We start from the raw sequence: 19,360 nt of genomic DNA on the forward strand, positions 1-19,360 counted from the left end.
CAAAGAATACCGAGGTCATCTCGTGGTTGTGACCATTTCATTTTTGGGATTTATTTTTAAAAAATGTCTTCTAAAGGTAAGAGCTTCTAAAACCTAATTTTAATTTTCTGCAATCTTATTATATATGCATGTTGTATTATTTTATAAGTAAATGCATATGTATGTTTTCTCTATAAAATTGGGGTTTGGGATGATCCATCGCTTCTGCTCAAGGACCCTTCACGGGATCCTTCAGCCCACACCTCTGCACGATTCTCGTCCCTGAGAATAACGAGGAAGACCTCATGGTGGTGTCCTCTTCATCTTGTACGTTGTGTTCATGGTTGTGAGTTTGGGAGATCGAGAGGAGCAATTTGTGTTCGTGTTGTGGAGAGAAAACAAGAAGATATAGATCATCAAAGGCAAGTTATCTCTTTATCCCTTCCTCTCTAATTACATGGTAGAAACATCTTAGGTTTATGTTTATCATTGTTTTTGTCGGTCTGAATTTTGTATGTTATGTAAAATGAATTTAGAGACTGATGCATTCAATTGCTTCCGGGGAATTTCAACCCCTTCAATAGAATATGACCATCTTCACCGCATCCTCATAACTTTCAAATCATAACTGGAAAATCCTTGTCCAACTCATTCCCATTCATTTTGGACCTATAGCCCAAGTACAACTTTCTAAGCCTAAGAGCTCTATTCTGATCAAACTCAACTATACGCCTAGGCCTAAACCTTAAACCTGTCGCTATATCAAACTCTTCCCGCCCAAAAGAAACCTTCTTCCCCAGTAACTTAAAGCTAATGACGTCTTCTCTATCCTCATGTACTTCTCTCAAAAGAATATAATGGCACAAAGGCCCATTAAAAACTAATTTAACATCCAAAAAATGACCAAAAATTGGGGTTTGGGATGATCCATCGCTTCTGCTCAAGGACCCTTCACGGGATCCTTCAGCCCACACCTCTGCACGATTCTCGTCCCTGAGAATAACGAGGAAGACCTCATGGTGGTGTCCTCTTCATCTTGTACGTTGTGTTCATGGTTGTGAGTTTGGGAGATCGAGAGGAGCAATTTGTGTTCGTGTTGTGGAGAGAAAACAAGAAGATATAGATCATCAAAGGCAAGTTATCTCTTTATCCCTTCCTCTCTAATTACATGGTAGAAACATCTTAGGTTTATGTTTATCATTGTTTTTGTCGGTCTGAATTTTGTATGTTATGTAAAATGAATTTAGAGACTGATGCATTCAATTGCTTCCGGGGAATTTCAACCCCTTCAATAGAATATGACCATCTTCACCGCATCCTCATAACTTTCAAATCATAACTGGAAAATCCTTGTCCAACTCATTCCCATTCATTTTGGACCTATAGCCCAAGTACAACTTTCTAAGCCTAAGATCTCTATTCTGATCAAACTCAACTATACGCCTAGGCCTAAACCTTAAACCTGTCGCTATATCAAACTCTTCCCGCCCAAAAGAAACCTTCTTCCCCAGTAACTTAAAGCTAATGACGTCTTCTCTATCCTCATGTACTTCTCTCAAAAGAATATAATGGCACAAAGGCCCATTAAAAACTAATTTAACATCCAAAAAATGACCAAAAACAGTCTGCTTAAACATGTACAACTGCATAGGTGTTAACTTGTTCTTAATATTCGAGACTATTTTCAACATATGAGAACGACAAGTCAAATTTGTTGGAAAAAAGTCAGAGTACAGATCTTAGGTTCCAATGTCATCTATCACACAAACCAGAAACCATAAATTGAACTCAACAATCAATTAGGTAAAACAACAACAAAATAGAAGCATTATATTTGGAATCTATTTAAATCTCAGGGTAAAACTTACCCGAGATCGTGTACTATTTATGAAGAACTCAAGCCATTTACATCGGTGTGCCACGAGATTAGGGTTTTTGGTCACATTCTGTATAAGATCTCAAGGTCGATCTCGAGCCACATTTACCCCGAAATCATATAAAAAAAAAAGTCCAGAACTTAATAGTCCACCCAATCTCGGGACACATTCAATAAATATCAGGACTACTTCATCCAATCTCACCTGAGATGCAAACATATTTCAATCGAGATAGAATGCAATATCAAGAAAATCATAAAATACATACAAGATACACAAAAAAAAGGCCCAAATATTCAAAGAAAAAATATACAACCCAGATTTCACATATATCTTAAATAGACGCTAAAACCCTAACCAAACACTAATATAAGTTGAAATCGTAGACAAAATGAAGGAGATAATGGAATACCTTTACAATAACGAAGCTTAAGGATGCAAATAGCCATAGAGACTAGGAAAATTTCAAAGTAAATGCAGGGAACTCGAGCGAAGTGAGGAGCTAAAATAGTTTTCGTTTATATGAAGGTTTTTTTTTCAAGCAAGGGTATTCTCATCTTTTCAACAGGTTGGAAAATTTGAAATCTTAACGTTTCAAATTCAATCTTGGAGCCAATCTCGTTCGAGAGGGCTCGAGATACTCTTTTAACGAATTTTCAAAAAGCGTACTATATTTGTAATACGAAAACTAGAAAAGACTATTTTGAACCATTTCCGTGAAAACTCTTCAAATTGAACTTAAAGCTACGAGTATTGTATCTTTAAAATTTGGAAGTATTATCAGAAATGAGGTACAAAGTTTGTGTATAGTCAATTAAGTTTTTTTTTTAAAAGAAATCAAAATTAGAATCATCCACATGGCATCTAAAACCCAATGTAAACTGAACCTCGCATATCTGATCGGGGTGATTGGACTCTCCAACGATCACACGCCGTCCATTCTTACAAATCATATAACGCCACGTGTTTCTATCCTAATTTTTGACAGTTTCTAAATCCAGATCAGTCGGTCAGAAAATACCGTTGGCGCGTTTTACTTTCTCTCATCAAATAAAGTCTGGTGGAAAATTTTGTTCCCCTACTTTTCAGAATTAACATCTTTCCCTTCAACAACCACTCAAAGCAGCCCACGTGTCTTTATAAGTTGGACCAAATGACGCATATACCTCTTCCTGGATTATAATTGGCCAGTATGATAGGCACTCACCCCAATTTGATGGTCGTTCACGCATACGAACATCAAAGAATAATAAAAGAGAAAAGATATTCATCAATAATAAATATCCTCTTGTAGTGGGACCTACCTAAGTCCACGTGAGCCGCGGGAGATTAGATAGCTTTTTTCCCCCTTTTTTTTCTTCCCTCGTTTTATCAAAAATTAAAATCAATATTCAATTTTGCAAAATTTCGAATTTCTCTGTGTAGTGTAGTTTGTAATTTGTATTTGTTAATTCGGAGTTCGAAAATGGCGGTTCTGCAGCTTCCTTGTGTGAGGATTATTGATTATTCATCTTCCCCATTGTTGAGAGGAAGTAAATCGTCGTTGTTTTGGGGAAGAGATTTGTGCTTTGGAAATGGAGGTATTAGGGATGGTCGGAGAGTGAAAGCTTCATTCAATGGTCGAGTTGTTAAGGTTTTCGCCATGTCCGATAGTTCTTCTTCTTCGTTTAAGATGAATCTCAATGAGTACATGGTTACTCTTGAGAAACCGCTCGGCATTCGGTTCGCGATTTCCGTCGATGGAAGAATCTTCGTTCACTCGCTTAAGAAAGGGGTATTAATTTCTTTCCTTATTTATTTAAAATGATGTTCATATGAAGCAATGGTTTCGGATGAGTCCTTTTTCAATGAAATTGAAATATTGCCAGAGGATGAAACGAATTTCGTACTCGTCTGTTGTCAGAGACGATTAATAGGGATAATTTGACATTTGACACTACAGAGAGACTAAGAACTGGACCAGAGTTAGTTATGGCCTTCGAAGTAACCTCAAGATCTATTGTACTTAGACTGATACGCTGTGTAGTTGCACTTTCTGGTTCAAGTTATGCAAATGAAATGTGTTTGATTGCTTTTTAATTCCTTAGTGATGCCTTGGTAATTTAATCAGGTATTTGACTGCAATAACCATAATCTTTATAGGGTAATGCTGAGAAGTCAAGAATAATCATGGTGGGAGACACTTTAAAGAAGGCAAGCGATTCATCAGGCGTCAAGCTCACTGAGACTAAAGACTTTGGTGATACACAGTATGCACCATTTACTTGATATAGGGTCTACATGAATTGGGTGTAGATTTGTTTTGTAAGTTAGTAAAGATCTAAACTAGGATAATGGGAATGTATGAAGTAAACATCTTAGGCTTCAAAGTAGATTGAATTTTCTGTGATTTGATTTTGGAAATTTTTCCCATTCATCATTTTTTATGTTTGTTTTATTTTCAGTATTTGGTTTCTTCAGGATGATGCTGAAGGAGAAGGCAGGATCTTTTAGCCTGGTTCTTGAAAGACCTTTTTCTCCTTTTCCTATTCAACAGCTTCTGCTTTCAAACGATTTAGATATTTTATTTAACAGAGGTCGAGTGCCTATTGCTACTTGGAAGAAAGAAGTTTTGGCATCAAATTTACAAACATCTGATGCAAGCAGTGGGAACTCTGGCTTTGCAACTTTCTCCTCTAAGTTCTCAACAGCACAAGGTTGGAAACTTCTTAACGATCAAATTGAAGATGTAAAATCACATATACAGAGAAACATTCTCACACCTCAAATCAGCCAACTTGTTGGTATATTTACTGAAGAGGAGCCTGGAGATGGAGAATGGGCTCATGGGAGCTTCCCCCTAGATGAATATGTCAAGGCATTAGAACGGTCTAAAGGGGAGCTATATTATGATCACTCTCGTGGTATGAGCTATAGTAAGGTGGGTTTTCATTGTGCAATTTGGTATTCTGTAGATTACTTGTAGATTTGACATATTTGAATCAATAATTTGTTAATACACCGACAAAACGAACTTTTTATTTATTTATTTATTTTTATTTGTCTTATATACCTTATATAGCAGCATGGTGCTAATCTTCTGTTCTAAACATGTTGTGCTGATAGATCACGGAGCAAATCTATGTGGGGTCATGTATACAGACTGAAGCAGACGTAGAGGCTTTGTCAAACAACGTGGTTTGTGTCTTTTCAATGTTGGTTTATTAAATAATAAATATGACCACCAACAATGCACGCTTCATACTGCTGACACTAACCATTAGGCACCTTTTACTGGAGTTCAGTACTTTTTACCTGTATTGCAGGATAATCTTCCAGCATTATTCTCAAGAAATTTTTGAAAATGTGTACTTAATCAAAACACACACTTGAGTAAACATATACTATACTATCATCATAATCGACCTAAGTTTACATTGTATCCAACAACAGAAAAATCTACCTAAGTTTATAGACGAGAAGATAATTCATCACTAGTACCTTAAGTCACAACTGATGCAGCTCAAGTCAGAATTGATACAGTTGAGACTCATTTTTAGGTTTTCTTTGTTCTGCGTCTTGTTATTTATTGAGATGAATACAACGTGGCCTAAGCATGTACTTAGGGTTTCTAGGATGCAAGCATATATCTGTTCTGTCCTACTGGGTTTAGAAAAGGTTGAAGCTGACATTAGTATCTTTCTTCCGTTGTGAAATTTGCTTTTCCTGATGTCCATCTGCTCGGTTCTTAGTCCATCTTGGTTACACTTTTAAACTTTTGCCGCAGGGAGTCACCGCTGTACTGAATTTTCAAAGTGCAACTGAGGCAGAAAACTGGGGGATTAATTCCAAGTTAATCAATGAGTCGTGCCAAAAATGTGATATTCTAATGATCAGCTATCCTATCAGGTGAATGAAGATTTTGTACCATATCCTGCTCAAGTTGATATGATGGTGCTATCACTGTATCACTTTCTGTCTGTAAATTTGATCATTTAAGAAACTTTAGTGTATTATGAGCACCACATTTAAGTTTAGTGTATTATGAGCACCAAATTTTAGTGTATTATGAGCACCACATTTAAGTTTCTCGTTCTAAGTTTGAGTTATGATGATCTCATAAACTCGTAGTAGCATGACTGATTTGAATAGTTTTCTTTCAGGGAAGGAGATTCTTATGATTTGAGGAAAAAACTACCATTCTGTGTGGGTCTACTTTTACGACTGTTAAAAAAGAACCATCGAGTTTTTATAACTTGTACCTCTGGTTTCGATCGATCTCCAGCAAGTGTGATTGCATATCTACACTGGATGACCGATACTTCTCTTCATGCAGCTTATAATTTTATCACCAGTTTGCATTCCTGCAAACCTGACAGGTTCTTCTCAATACCCACTTCACAGTCATGCACGTGTCATGTGTCAATGAACATAATGATTCAGAACTTTCCATTGAATGAAATGAATGACATTCTATATAAATTGGTAGAACTAACGTGATTGCCCATGGCTGATATGCAAGCTGCACAAATTTTGCATGCATTTATTAAGACAGGTTGAGAAAATCATATGTTATTCTCGTAGACACTGGACATGGTTTCCAGATTAGTTAAATGTAGGGAAGATCCTTTGTATATAAGTAAGAGCAGGAACTTTGTTGTATAAGAATTTTTAGGTAGAACTCAATCACATTTAAAATAGATAAATATCATATCACCGTATTGATACACCACCATGTTACCTTGATAGACTAAACTTTTCAAGTTCTCACTTATTAGCTTATATCAAGTAACTTTTCTTTTTTCCTTTCGCAAGGCATTCCTTTATTTATAAAGTTTACCTTCCCCATTCTTTTCATTGTCTGTGCTGATCAGAAGCAGAGTCAAACATACATTGGTGCATATCCTTCGTTATAATATTTCTTTTTTTCTGAGATTTAATGTACATTCTTAAAATCTTTTTGCAGGCCTGCGATTGCTTGGGCAACCTGGGATCTCATAGCAATGGTGGAAAATGGAAGGCATGATGGACCGCCCACTCATGCCGTTACCTTCATATGGAATGGTCAAGAGGTAATTGTGGAATCAGTCTGCATATCTTTACCAATCTTCTCGTTATTCTATTTATGATGAAAAATACGTCAACTTTTTGTCCGGTACAGGGGGAGGATGTAAATTTGGTTGGAGATTTTACTGGTAACTGGAAAGAACCGGTAAAGGCTAGTCACAAGGGTGGGCCTAGATATGAAGTAGAAATGAAACTTCCTCAGGGGAAGTAAGTATAGAAAGATTGTCTTAATAGTATCTAACATATAAGCTTCTGCATCAACCTACTAGATGCATCTTTGTTGATAATCTTATCAAGTTTTTTCATGCCATTTTTATTAGTAATCGGTAATCTACTAAATTCAACCTAGCCTCTCTTTTCTGTCAGGTTATCTATCTTTTGTTCTCTGGAAGGAACAAAACTTGCAGACTCATTTAGTAGTATAAAATTTCTAATTGTAATTTGTATGTGCATTGTTTATATGTTGCCGACTAAACTCTTTGCTCTCCATTCTATGGAAAATAACATTGCAACTTAGAAGTTGGAACAGTATCGTCATTTTTTTTATGGCCTTTAGGTATTACTATAAGTACATCACAAATGGTCAGTGGAGGCACTCAACATCTTCACCTGCTGAAAGAGACGATAGGGGGAATGTCAACAATGTAATAGTCATCGGCGACACTGCCAGTGTTAGGCCTTCGGTTCAACCGCAAAAAAAAGTAAGTTCCTTTTTCTTATTTTCTAGTTAAAATCATAAATTTAGCCCACAAGATTTTGTGAGTCAGTCTGAATCCTTAAATTTTAAAATGTTTCAACTACGTTAACTCTAAATTATACTTTTATTTGATCTGTGTTTCTGATGCGATGATGATATGTTGATGTAGTATCCTCATACTAACTCAACCAAAATTAATCTAGTGGACATACCTTATCAATGTTTCCTTTAATGTTTGCATTAACAACCTAGACTAAACTGAAGTATAATGTACATGAAACATTTTAAATTTGAAGAACTGAATGATACTATACTTTTCTTCAAAATATAATATATGTACTTGAAAGTTTGCACACATATATATTTTGGTCCTGAATGTTGGTGTTTATTTCCTCATTGACAATAAATGTTAAAATTAGATGGTGATGAACAAGTATATGGCATAATTTTTCCATGTGAGTCTATCATCAACCAATTTTAATATCCATCGAAGACTAAATAGAAAAATGTCAACGCATGTAAAACTAAATTGATACTATTAATTGTGCTAAAGTCTAGAACATAATTTTACTCAAAAAATGTTTTAGGGATGTGAAAAGTTGCCCCCTACAAATTATCCTCTACGACCTTACTTGAACTGGATCTATTCTATAGAATCGTGTCCTTGAATTCTTAAAAATTGCTTTTGTTCTCATATGATGGTACTTGTTTTGAAGGATGCAAATATCGTGAAGGTAATTGAAAGACCGCTGACAGAAAATGAGCGATTCATGTTGGCGAAAGCGGCTCGTTGTGTTGCCTTTTCAGTATGTCCAATTAGATTAACTCCCAAGTAGTTTGGACATAGTCAATTTTTAAAATCCTTTATTTTGTGTCTTAGTTATAATCCTACATCTACATATAGAAAAATAAATATTTCCATGAAAATCCTCATTTGCTCTAGGTTTCTTGTACTTAATAGTTAATACATGCAACATTAACACTGTAATATATAGATAAACTATATGGAAGCTTCCTCTCTCTCTCTCTCTCTCATGTCTATAATTTAATTTAAAGCCCTTTCGACTTGTTGATTTTGGATCGCGCTGAATGACCTCTTGATATTCTTGAAGAATTAATCAAAAGGCTTGAAGTCTTGTACACTCTAGATGTTTTCAACTTATTTTCAAAGTATTCATATCCCCAATCTTTAGAGAGTATTTTTCAGAAAATTTGTAATCTTTTAGGAGTCTTTTGAATTCTCTAACGTCTCTTCCTTTTAAGTGCCTTGAAATAAAAGGAGACATTGTGTGGGTGTGGACTCATTTGGCTTTAAGCCCAATCATTAACATTTAGAATTTGGACTAAATTATGTAATGAAACTTATTTGATCATGAGTTCAACAATAAATTGAAATTGAGATGTAGACATATATATTTCGAGTATATGGTGAAATTGAATGATTTACAATGAAAATGCATATGATGCAAATATACAAAGAAAATAATCAAATAAGAAAACCACTAAATAGCCTAAGATCGCTAATTTACAACTCACATGATACATTGCATATGTTGTGGTAACAGAGTGTATGAATCATAAAATATACAAAGCATGGGCCCAAATTTGTTATAATAGAGTGAACAAGAGCATATGAGAAAAATATATATACAATAAAAATCCCCATTTGTTAATACTTTGTCCATAATTTTCCACGGGATGGGGCCTCGAGGGACTCTGCCCCAAACGAGGTGGGATTCCTCAATTAAGTGGTGAATGGGGAGGGAGTGAGGGGAAAAAAAATTTCCGTGAACTAAATGGGGACAGGGACGGAGAATGTATTCTCGATCCCCGCTCCTGCCTCAGTTAGCTTTATTTATTTATTTAGTATAATTATTTAATATTATGTTGTTATTATTATTATTGTATAAATATTACATTTAAATTAAGTTTGATTGTTTATTGGTCTAAGATAATGCATATGTTTAAATTGAATATTTACATTTAGACTATATATGAATAATTTGATTTATATTTATTTCATTCTATTAAAAAAGTTGATTGATTTTTTTAGGCCAAAATTTAAGTAATTTATCTTTAAATTCAAATTTTCATGTAAAACTAATCATAATAAACAACATAGTGTTAAAGTTAATTATTTATTTAAAATTTGTCAACATTAATGATTTAAATTAATTAATTCTTAAAAAAAATAACTAGCAGAGAAAAATTACTCACGGGAATCAATCTTCACGAATTTCGAGAAATTTCGTCTTGATCCCTAAAAAATTTCACGAGAATGAGAAATGAAATGGAGAGCGGAGATAGTGACAGAGAGTGGTATCCTTAGTCCAGCCTTGGTGACATTGTTACTTTATTGAGTGCCTTGAAGGCCACCACGTGGGCCTCCACTCAGTACGACTCATCGACAAAATTGGAAATTGTGTCATGAAAATGTCGACATTCATTGTAATTCCTCTCCGCCATTTTCTTTACATATTAGCTTCAAATATTCTTTCTTTACATATTAGTTTCAAATATTCTTAAATCAATGGAACCACCTCTTTCATTTTCTTTCTACTGACAGACACTAACAAATGAACGTCTCCGCCATGGACCACGGTGCCTCCCCTTTCATTCCGCCGCTATCTGGCCGGAGAACGCCATCCTCCGCCGCAATTTTATGTCTGTGTGAAATTTTCCTCATCGCCGGTGCCGGAATTGCCAAATCTCAGAGGGATTTGGAGTTTTTCCGATCGGGTTGCCGTCAGGCTCAATCTAAGTGGTGTTAGGGCTCTGTTTGTTTGGGCCTAGTTATGGTTGAATGAGCTCCCGCCAGGCCCAATTCAAGCCCAATAATGTTTCGGCCCATTGTCCAAGGCAAGCATTTTCGAATATTGATATAAATCGTATATAATAAATATTTTTATAAAGAGAATTAGAGTACATGTATATAACAAATTTTATATGGCCTGTTTTTGAAAAATTTTGGGTTGTATTTAGTTTTTTATTTTTAATTTTTAAAAATTATGATTATAAACACCTTTTTCTCATCAAAATTTCTTTTTTTTATTTTATTATTTTATTGTTTTGTTAAATATTTTTCGTCAATATTTTCAACTAACCAGTCAAGTTTTGAAAACTAAAAAAAAGTAATTTTTATAATGTTTTATCTCTTTTCATTAATTTATGATCTTAGTCCATGATTCAATTAATAAACATAACATTCTTCTTTTTAATTCAACAAATACAATGTGAGAATCAAAGATCAAATCTTTGGTATGAAAAAAGATAATTAATGTCTGGTCCAATAAGCTATATGAGAGATTTTTTTCAAAGCTACTAAATTTTAGTAGTGTGGTAAGTGCCTACTCCCTCCATTTGTAATATTAAACATATCATTAAGTTATATATATTATTTTATTCCATGAGTAGTACACTACTTTTAAATATAATTGTTATGACAAAACAATGAAAGAAAATTGTATGGAAGTAGAAAATTTTTCAAAAAGTGAGATATGGGAAAGAAGTGATGGGAGAGAGTTATGGGAAGTGGTTGGATTTTAGGTCCACCAAGAGAGTAAGAGAAGATAAGAGGGACCTTAAAAATGGTACATGTGTCATCTTTGTTAACCATTGGAAATAACTCCATTTTTGTGAGGATAAAGTTTAGAGTGTCATCCTTTTTTTTTGCAGCTCCAATCTCTTATTTCTTACCCATGGCCTCCTTTTCTCACTCACACATTGCCTCATATCATTTTGTGGTACATATCATTTTTTGGGAATTCAAGCTCACATTTTATCTACATTGTCATTATTCCTACCCTATTGAGAAAAAAAAACTAAAACAAAACACAAAACATTTGAGAACTTTGTTTTTAGTTAGAGCATCGAGATAACGCTTTTAAGTTTACATAAAGTAGTAGAGGTATTTTTCTATATATATATATATATCCGTGAGTGTCTAAACCAGCTTCAACACACCTCGACTAATCTCACGAGACAACCCGTTTGACGCTACAACATTAGGTGTCAACGAAACCTGTAGGATATTAAATCCTAGGTAGGTGGTCACCATGAATTGCACCCATGATCCCTTAGCGCTTTGACATTTTTTTATGTTTCCACTACCACTAGACTAACCCATGATGGTTATAAAGTAGTAGATATTTTATCCATTAAGCTAAACTAAAACTTATATAAAAGGTTAGTATGGTTTATTAAAAAAAATTGTTATATAATAATGATAAATTATCACTATTGTTGTTATTTTGGTAATATAAGATTGAACTTTGTAGTCTTAGTATAAACTAAAATAGCTATTGTAAAAAAAAATACGATATGAGTATATATATTTTAATACGTAGAAATATAAATTTAAAACAAATTTTTTAGCGAAAATATTGAATTGTGATGTTAAATGGTATTAAACATCATTCAACACTTTATAATAAAAAATGGAAACTCTCCAAACTTAGGACAATGATGAATATATATATATATATTGGACTTTATTAGCAACAAATATACTGCATTGACTTTTTACTACCCAAAGGAGTTGGAAAAATTAGTCTTTTAGGAAGGTTGATATTTTAACCGTCATTTTTTTAATATTAAGAAATAACGGTTTTAACTGTCAACTTTATTCTAGATAACGATGACATTTGATTTGGTTACTATTTTTTAAAAATATTGGTGCAATTTTCTATTGTTGTTTTATATGTTTTAAAAAAATATAGCTGTGTATTTAATTGTTACGTGTGAATTTGGATAAGTAAATAAAAAATAATAATAATAATAATAATAAAGAAAAGATAAAATAATAAGATAAAGTAAGATTTAATCCTAATTTATTTGAGATTAAAAAAACTCATAAACCCTAGATCAAATCCTAATAAATAAATCATTCTAGTTTCATATAAAGTAACTTAAATTTTTTATTTTTTCTTCGTTCTTCGTCTTTGATCACTTTGGTATTAGAGTTGTTTTTCTTTGTTCGATAAGTACTATCTTTTCTATATTACAAATTTACTGTCACGATTATGTGAAAACTAATGCGTTTTTTTTTTAACACAAAGATATAAAACTTAACATGTGAAATTATTAGTATTATTAGTTTTCTAAAACGAATCTAATTAATATAGTGTACGGGACTTGAAGGCGATTTGATGTATACATTGATTTTTTTATAAGCTGAAATTAATGAAATAATAGGAGCCACATTATATGATAGCAATATTTAAAAGAATATAATATCTCTTTCTCAGGAAAAAAAAAAAAGTAATATCTTGAAAATAGGTTTTGAGTAGGAGATTTTTATAAATTATACATCACGAATGATATGAGGAGAAAAGGCATCGCAGCTTAGAAAGGGAAGTACGTACCACACATAACTTTCCTTTGATAATTATTTGGGTCTAGATTAATAAAATTATGGAAAATTTTTACCGATCGAAAAAATGTCAAACTATTTACAAAAACAGTAAAAACAGTACTGATAGATATCGATAGACTTCTATCAACATCATCACATAGTATCAATAATAGCCTTCTATTGATTTCTATTATTGATAGACACTGATAGACTTCTATCAGCTTCTAAAAAAAAACTAAAATTTTCTATTTCGTATAAATAGTTTACTTTATTTTTCAATTTTCAAAAATAGTCCACGTGGCATGAATCTTGTCAATATAGTTAAAAAGTAGACAAAAGAAAAAAAAAAGTTGAATTAATGTTTATGTACTATATGATTATTAAATGGGGTCTTGATTTTTTTATTTTCGATTTTTGCAAATTAAATTTATAAACACCTATTCTACTTAAAACCAAGTCAAATATTAAAAAAATAGTACTTTTTTTAAAACTTGTTTTTTCTTTGTGATATTTTGATTAATATTTCAATTATTTAATTAATAAAGATGAAAAGAATGGTGAAGAAATTGTAACCGAACAAGTGTAGTTTTCAAAAATTAGAAACAATTCAAATGACCATTTTCAAACAAGCCTTAATCTTTTGTTAGTGTTTGCTCGTTTACTTAATTTTTGGAAAAATAATCTTTTTTTCTCTTCTCCCCATTTTGTAAAGAACTTAATTCAAAGTTAGTGAAATATAGTAATTAGTCCAAATTCCAAAATACTATCGAAAAACATGATGTTCCAGATAACAAATATTTAAAGCATAGATTTAACATTTGTCTAACGATTTTGATATAGTTTCAAAAATATAGTATTTAACTTCTCTCTCCTATAGTCACATAGAGTCGTCGAAACTCAAATAGTTAAAGTAAGAGATTCAAATTTTCACTACAACATACAGCTAAATTCTCGTATAACTACATTCAACGGTACCCAAAATCTTGGATACGTATTATATTTTTAAGCCTTTAGGAGAAAAAAGAGAAGGGAGAGAGAGAGAGAGAAAAAAAATGTGGAACGCCCAATCCTAATCTGAGAAAGAAGAAGCTGTGGTTGATTGTGGGATCGCTTTCATTATCCAAAGAGAAAGAAAGAAAGAAAAAAAGGAAGTTAAAATGGGAATGAAAATTTTGCAAAAAGATGGGATTTATAAAGTGAGGGAATAGAAAGGCTTAGTGCACAATGTCGACGGCTTCCATTAACAGTGCAAGCTGCCTTCTTTCTCTTAACAAAACCTCTTCTTCTTCTTCTAATATTAATCGGCCTTCTATTTCTGCAAGGCTTAACAATAACCCTTCTCCTTCTCTCCCTAATCTCATCCAAAACAGGCCTGTTTTTGCTGCCCCTTCCCCTCTTATCACCCCCACTTGGGTACGTTTCTTCTCGTTGCATTCTTGTTTTCTCGATGAAACTGCTACAATTTGACTGTCTTTCGATGTTGATTCATAACTCTCTGCATATGAAAATTTGAGATAGTTTTATAATTTATGTCTAAACGGTTAAATTTTCAATCACATTGTAGCAAATCAATTTCTATAATGCTCTATCTTTACATGACAGTTGCACCTAATTTCATGTTCATCTCTTTCTTACGTACTAAAAATAAAATAAAAAATTCTACTTTTTTTTAAATTGCCACGTCACATCGCTATGGATGCTTCCAAAGCTGCACCCAATTTTTTTTTCATTTAAACTTCTTCTCTCTAATTCATATATATTTGTTTCTATTTTCATAATATTATAACTTTTGGTTTTGTCGTGATATAAAGTTCTATGTTTCATGGATTTGGAATATGTTTAACGGTTGAAAGTCTTTTTTCTTTTCCTTTTTGTGGTATGATTTTTCCTTTCGGTTATTATTGATGTTTACTTATTTTAACTAACTTTATGTTTTTTTTTTACTATTTTTAGTTGTATGAATAGGTAGTTTGAGATTAGTTAGTTGGTCGTTGGAGAGGGTTAGTTTGTAAATATTAGCCCCTTATTATTATTATTTTTTATTTTTCACCTAATAATGGGATAGAGGACACGTGTCCAAATAAAGACCAATAATTTCTTCATGCACTTTAATATTTCACATTCTTTTATATAAAATATATGTGATGTTTGAGATTTGAATTTCAACATTTTAGTTGAGAATATAAATATTTTAATTAAATTATACTCGTACATTTTTTTTTATTATGACTTAACGGTAACTGGTGTATACTATTTTTAAATATTCCAAATTTATTTTATTAATAATTTAAAAAAATGCCTTCAAAATGTAAAAACTTAAAAAAGTAATAGTGGGTGAAGTGAGAAATGAGTTGGATGTCACTTCACTAGCTTCCTTCCCTTTTGCCTTTGAACCACATATGTGTGCATGTCACGTGAATTATTCATGTAAGTCACCAACTGTTTTCTCCTACGTGGCAAGCTACTAGTGGACTCCGAGTAGGACACGTGGCAACATCCAATTCACTGTTCTATTTCTCATGTAACCGACATGTAACGTAATGCATGGCAGCCAAATTTCACCCATCTGTCCCATTTCCCTTGGTTCATAGGTCATAAATCACATTACATACTATGTTTACGTTAGATTTTTCTCTTTATTTCCTTATAAAAACAAGTAAAGTTAGTTGGCGAAATTCATACCAAATTAAGCTCTAAATTTTACCCAAAATGTGTACACACAATCCTTAAACCTTAAACTTTCCATCTCAAACTCTTCTCCCTTTTCATCTTTCTCCTAAGAATTGTTGACCACTTATATTTCGTTTTACAGTTTTTAAAATTAGATCATTAAAGTCTTGTTTGGTAAAAAGTTTTACGCTTAATCTACTATCAGGTAAAATTAAACTTTTTAAGGAAAGAAATCACTTATTTGTTATTTTTTGCTTTTTACTCTACATACCAAATATAAGTTTTTAGGACATGGTTTTGTTCCCTATAATACTACCTTGTTTTTTGCTAAATTTTTGTGGGAATTGAATATTGTAGAGAGAAGATATGGGGAATGGTTCATATGAGGAAGCCATTGAGGCTTTGGAGAAGCTCCTCAGGTACTTTGAATTGAATATACATTAAAGTAGTTTTTTAAAAAAATAAAAAAATAAAAACTAATAAAATCACATATTTTTTTATTTAATTTATTTGTGTATTTTTTTATTATTATTTTTTTTTGTGGGTGCAGAGAGAAGGGAGATTTGAAGGCTGCAGCAACATCAAAAGTGGAACAGATAACAGCAGAATTGAAAACTGTAGATGGAGAAAAGCCAGCCTTTGATCCTGTTGAGAGAATCAAATCTGGTTTCATTCACTTCAAGAAGGAGAAATATGAGTAAACCCTTCAATTACCCTTTTATTACTATTTTTTGACAAAATTAATTCAGTAAAAAACATGTTTATTTAATTGCTTCAACATGTTCTCACAAACTAATCGATTTTTTTTCTATTCTTGTTCGATTTATGCAATGATATGAACTTTTACCTCTAATCCGACCACACTTTTCGTCTTCTCGAAACTGAAACATACTTTGGTCTCATCTTTTTGACTACTCTCTATGTTTTTCAGCAAGAACCCAGAGTTGTATGGTGAACTTGCAAAGGGCCAAAGCCCCAAGGTATTTATCACTTTTTTTTTTTTTTATTATTATTAGACTTTGATTAGGCTGTTTTATTTAGAGCTGGATTTAATCTGATTTGATTTTGTCATGCCAAATGCAGTTTATGGTGTTTGCTTGCTCTGATTCAAGAGTTTGCCCATCACATGTTCTTGATTTCCAACCAGGGGAGGCTTTTGTGGTCAGAAATGTTGCCAATTTGGTTCCTCCATATGATCAGGTTTTGCTTTAATTCTTCTTAATCAACTAGTTTTTCCTCCATTTTGTGTGTTTAAATCTGAATCTTGGGCCATTTTTTGTTCTGTTGAAAACAGAGCAAATTTTCAGGTACTGGATCTGCCATTGAATATGCTGTTCTTCATCTCAAGGTATATAAACAACTTCAAATATGCCCTTTTTAATTCAGAAATAGATAAGTAGGGGGGAAAACCCACAAAGAAGTCGATTTTCATTCAGGAGTCTTTCATTTGGTTTTATTGTGAGCAATACAAATAGAAAAATTGGGTGGTGAATTGAATGGTTTTGGTGGTATAGGTGCAATACATTGTTGTGATTGGTCACAGTGCTTGTGGTGGTATTAAGGGGCTCATGACTTTCCCATTTGATGGAAACTACTCAACGTAAGCCCTCTTCTCATTTATTTCGATTTCTCTTCACCAAATCGAGAAGTGAAACTCGTGAATTTTACTCGTTAAAGTTAATATTATCATGCAAATTGAAACAACTATTCTCAAACCCATAATTTAGGACGAACAATGACATCATTTGTTTCGTGAAACAAAACGAAGTTATATGCAAAAATATACTAAACAAGAACAATTGAAAGCAACTTCATAAATAAAACATAAAAGTAGTTATCCAGACATATTTTTTGCTCTGAACACTTTTTTGATGCAAGAACAAGCAGTCGAGGAAAAATATTGTATGAATACTACATAAGATGGCTACTCATTGTGTAATAAACTGATTAGTACTCACATTTGTGATTGAAAACACAGTGATTTCATTGAAGAATGGGTGAAAGTTGGTCTGCCTGCTAAGGCCAAGGTGAAATCAAAGCATGGTGATGCAGACCTTGGGGAACTGTGCACACACTGTGAAAAGGTAAAATATAAATAGAGGAAAAGAAAGTGGAACCATTGGATTTCCTTTTGAATTTTTTGGATCTCTTTTAAAAAAATTTCATTTCTTTGTAAATGCAGGAAGCAGTTGCTGTATCTCTTGGGAATCTGCTAACCTATCCATTTGTTAGGGATGGTTTGGTGAATGGAACTCTTGGACTCAAGGGAGGTCATTACGACTTCATTAATGGAACTTTCGAGCTCTGGGGACTCGAATTCAACGTTACTCAGCCTTTGTCTGTATGAACTCCATCTATTACCGGCGGATCGATATGGTTTTTCTCACTGATTTTCTTCGTATGATGTACTTTCTTTGTGTAATTGTCTTTTCTGGTATATAAGTTGACAATAAATATGAGATGGAGTTCATTAGTAACTCCAGTTCTAAAAAGTTACTCTTGATTGCCATTTCTTTCAAACAATGACTTGAGAATGATGCAGAATTTTAAAACTTTTTCATTTTTTTTTTTTTTTTTTTACTTTTTTTACTTTTCACCTTTTTACTCTACCAAAATGCTACTCTTTCTTTGTTAGGTAAAGGATGTGGCCACCATTCTGCACTGGAAGCTCTAGGAACATGTTTAGAAGTCAATCCTGTAAAGATGAGACTTCTTTTAATAACACACTCTTTGGTGATGTTGAAATAAGCCTGTTTTTTTCTTGAGGACTGAATCTTTACTTCAAATTGATTGAAACCCACTTCAGATTCACCAAATTCTAGGAGTTCCATTTTCATTTCTTTCCTTTTATTGATCCAAATTGCATTGGGAATGTTAGACTTTATGAAAGAGCATAAGAAAAATGGAAATCAAAAGTAAAATAATGAATAATTGTCCTAAGAAGAAAATGAAAGAAAAGGAAAAGATCTTGGAGCAGTTTCAAACCTCTATGATATAAAAAGATCTTGGACTGCATCAGTTTGATCTAATTCCAAATCTTGAGCTCTAATTGTTTAGGATAAAATGACACTATGGTCTAAACTAACCATAATTTTTGTTTAGTCTACAAGTTGAAAACTTGAAAACTACTAGTTTGAAATATCCATACGTCACAATGTTAAATATCGTGGGACGATATGATTTTTTTTATAGATAAGACTTTGCTTAAACAAAATATGTTCTGTAGCTCAGACAATAGTCCACAAATTCTGAGGGAGTAAGCTAGAGAGAGATCTTTAAATTTTGTGCTTCTCTTTTGTTTTAGAATTTTAATTAATCATAGGGTTGATAAGCTTACCAGAACTTCCCTAGTGGCTGTTTAAGATGGCACTACATCACCATACCTCTTTTTATAACTCAATTAATAACAAAATGAGATAAAAAACCAGAACCGAGTTAACTGGTTCAACCCTGAACGCGTGCCCCTTCAAAATTGCCATTTGTTAAAATAATATCAGTGAGACTTCGTAGTCTTAAGCTGATCATTAGAGCATTAACACATGGGGGTAATGAGCATCAGGTAGGGCCAGTCCTATTATAGGAAAATTTTCCAAATACGAAACATCCCGACTTCCTTCGACCTGCTACCGTCTTTTAAATGTATAATAAAAATTAAGAGCTCAAATTAACAAAGATTCTTTTTATTGCATCATTTCCAAAACCATCCATAGATATAGGATACGAATTGTTTTGGAAATA

The 19,360-nt window shown here is 32.8% G+C and overlaps 2 protein-coding genes across 4 annotated transcripts; both read left to right on the forward strand.

Annotated features, from left to right (window-relative positions):
• The first annotated feature begins 3,179 nt into the window (after positions 1–3,179).
• LOC120089746 (phosphoglucan phosphatase LSF1, chloroplastic) lies at positions 3,180–8,627 on the forward strand. Its single transcript, XM_039047122.2, has 10 exons — positions 3,180–3,630; positions 3,999–4,105; positions 4,317–4,776; positions 4,962–5,033; positions 5,623–5,744; positions 5,999–6,214; positions 6,802–6,907; positions 6,997–7,109; positions 7,459–7,603; positions 8,316–8,627. Exons 1-10 carry the CDS (start codon positions 3,322–3,324, stop codon positions 8,433–8,435), a joined length of 1,770 nt encoding a protein of 589 aa, XP_038903050.1. The 5' UTR covers positions 3,180–3,321; the 3' UTR covers positions 8,436–8,627.
• A 5,509-nt stretch (positions 8,628–14,136) lies between these two features.
• Positions 14,137–18,438, forward strand: LOC120089774 (carbonic anhydrase 2). 3 transcript variants are annotated; one of them, XR_005485323.2, is made up of 10 exons: positions 14,137–14,365; positions 15,980–16,041; positions 16,173–16,319; positions 16,554–16,602; positions 16,706–16,822; positions 16,917–16,970; positions 17,137–17,222; positions 17,601–17,706; positions 17,805–18,020; positions 18,258–18,438. XR_005485323.2 is itself a non-coding variant. In XM_039047167.2 (10 exons), exons 1-9 carry the CDS (start codon positions 14,177–14,179, stop codon positions 17,967–17,969), a joined length of 975 nt encoding a protein of 324 aa, XP_038903095.1. In that variant the 5' UTR covers positions 14,137–14,176; the 3' UTR covers positions 17,970–17,998; positions 18,258–18,438. The 3 variants fall into 3 exon arrangements, 2 of the variants coding, with proteins under 2 accessions (XP_038903095.1, XP_038903094.1); XM_039047167.2 differs by having other exon boundaries at positions 17,805–17,998; XM_039047166.2 differs by having other exon boundaries at positions 17,805–17,963.
• The last annotated feature ends 922 nt before the right edge of the window (positions 18,439–19,360 follow it).

This window comes from Benincasa hispida, chromosome 11, assembly GCF_027475165.1.
Source record: "Benincasa hispida cultivar pf3 chromosome 11, pf3_genome.v1.1, whole genome shotgun sequence".
In the NCBI taxonomy this organism is placed as follows: Eukaryota; Viridiplantae; Streptophyta; class Magnoliopsida; order Cucurbitales; family Cucurbitaceae; genus Benincasa; species Benincasa hispida.

Coding starts and splice junctions, on each gene's coding strand:
- LOC120089746 (XM_039047122.2), top strand. CDS start 3,322: ATGGCGGTTCTGCAGCTTCCTTGTGTGAGGATTATTGATTATTCATCT. Junction 4,777..4,961: donor GTGGTATGAGCTATAGTAAG/GTGGGTTTTCAT, acceptor TTGTGCTGATAG/ATCACGGAGCAAATCTATGT. Junction 6,215..6,801: donor CATTCCTGCAAACCTGACAG/GTTCTTCTCAAT, acceptor ATCTTTTTGCAG/GCCTGCGATTGCTTGGGCAA.
- LOC120089774 (XM_039047166.2), top strand. CDS start 14,177: ATGTCGACGGCTTCCATTAACAGTGCAAGCTGCCTTCTTTCTCTTAAC. Junction 17,707..17,804: donor TGTGCACACACTGTGAAAAG/GTAAAATATAAA, acceptor TTGTAAATGCAG/GAAGCAGTTGCTGTATCTCT. Junction 17,964..18,257: donor ACGTTACTCAGCCTTTGTCT/GTATGAACTCCA, acceptor TTTCTTTGTTAG/GTAAAGGATGTGGCCACCAT.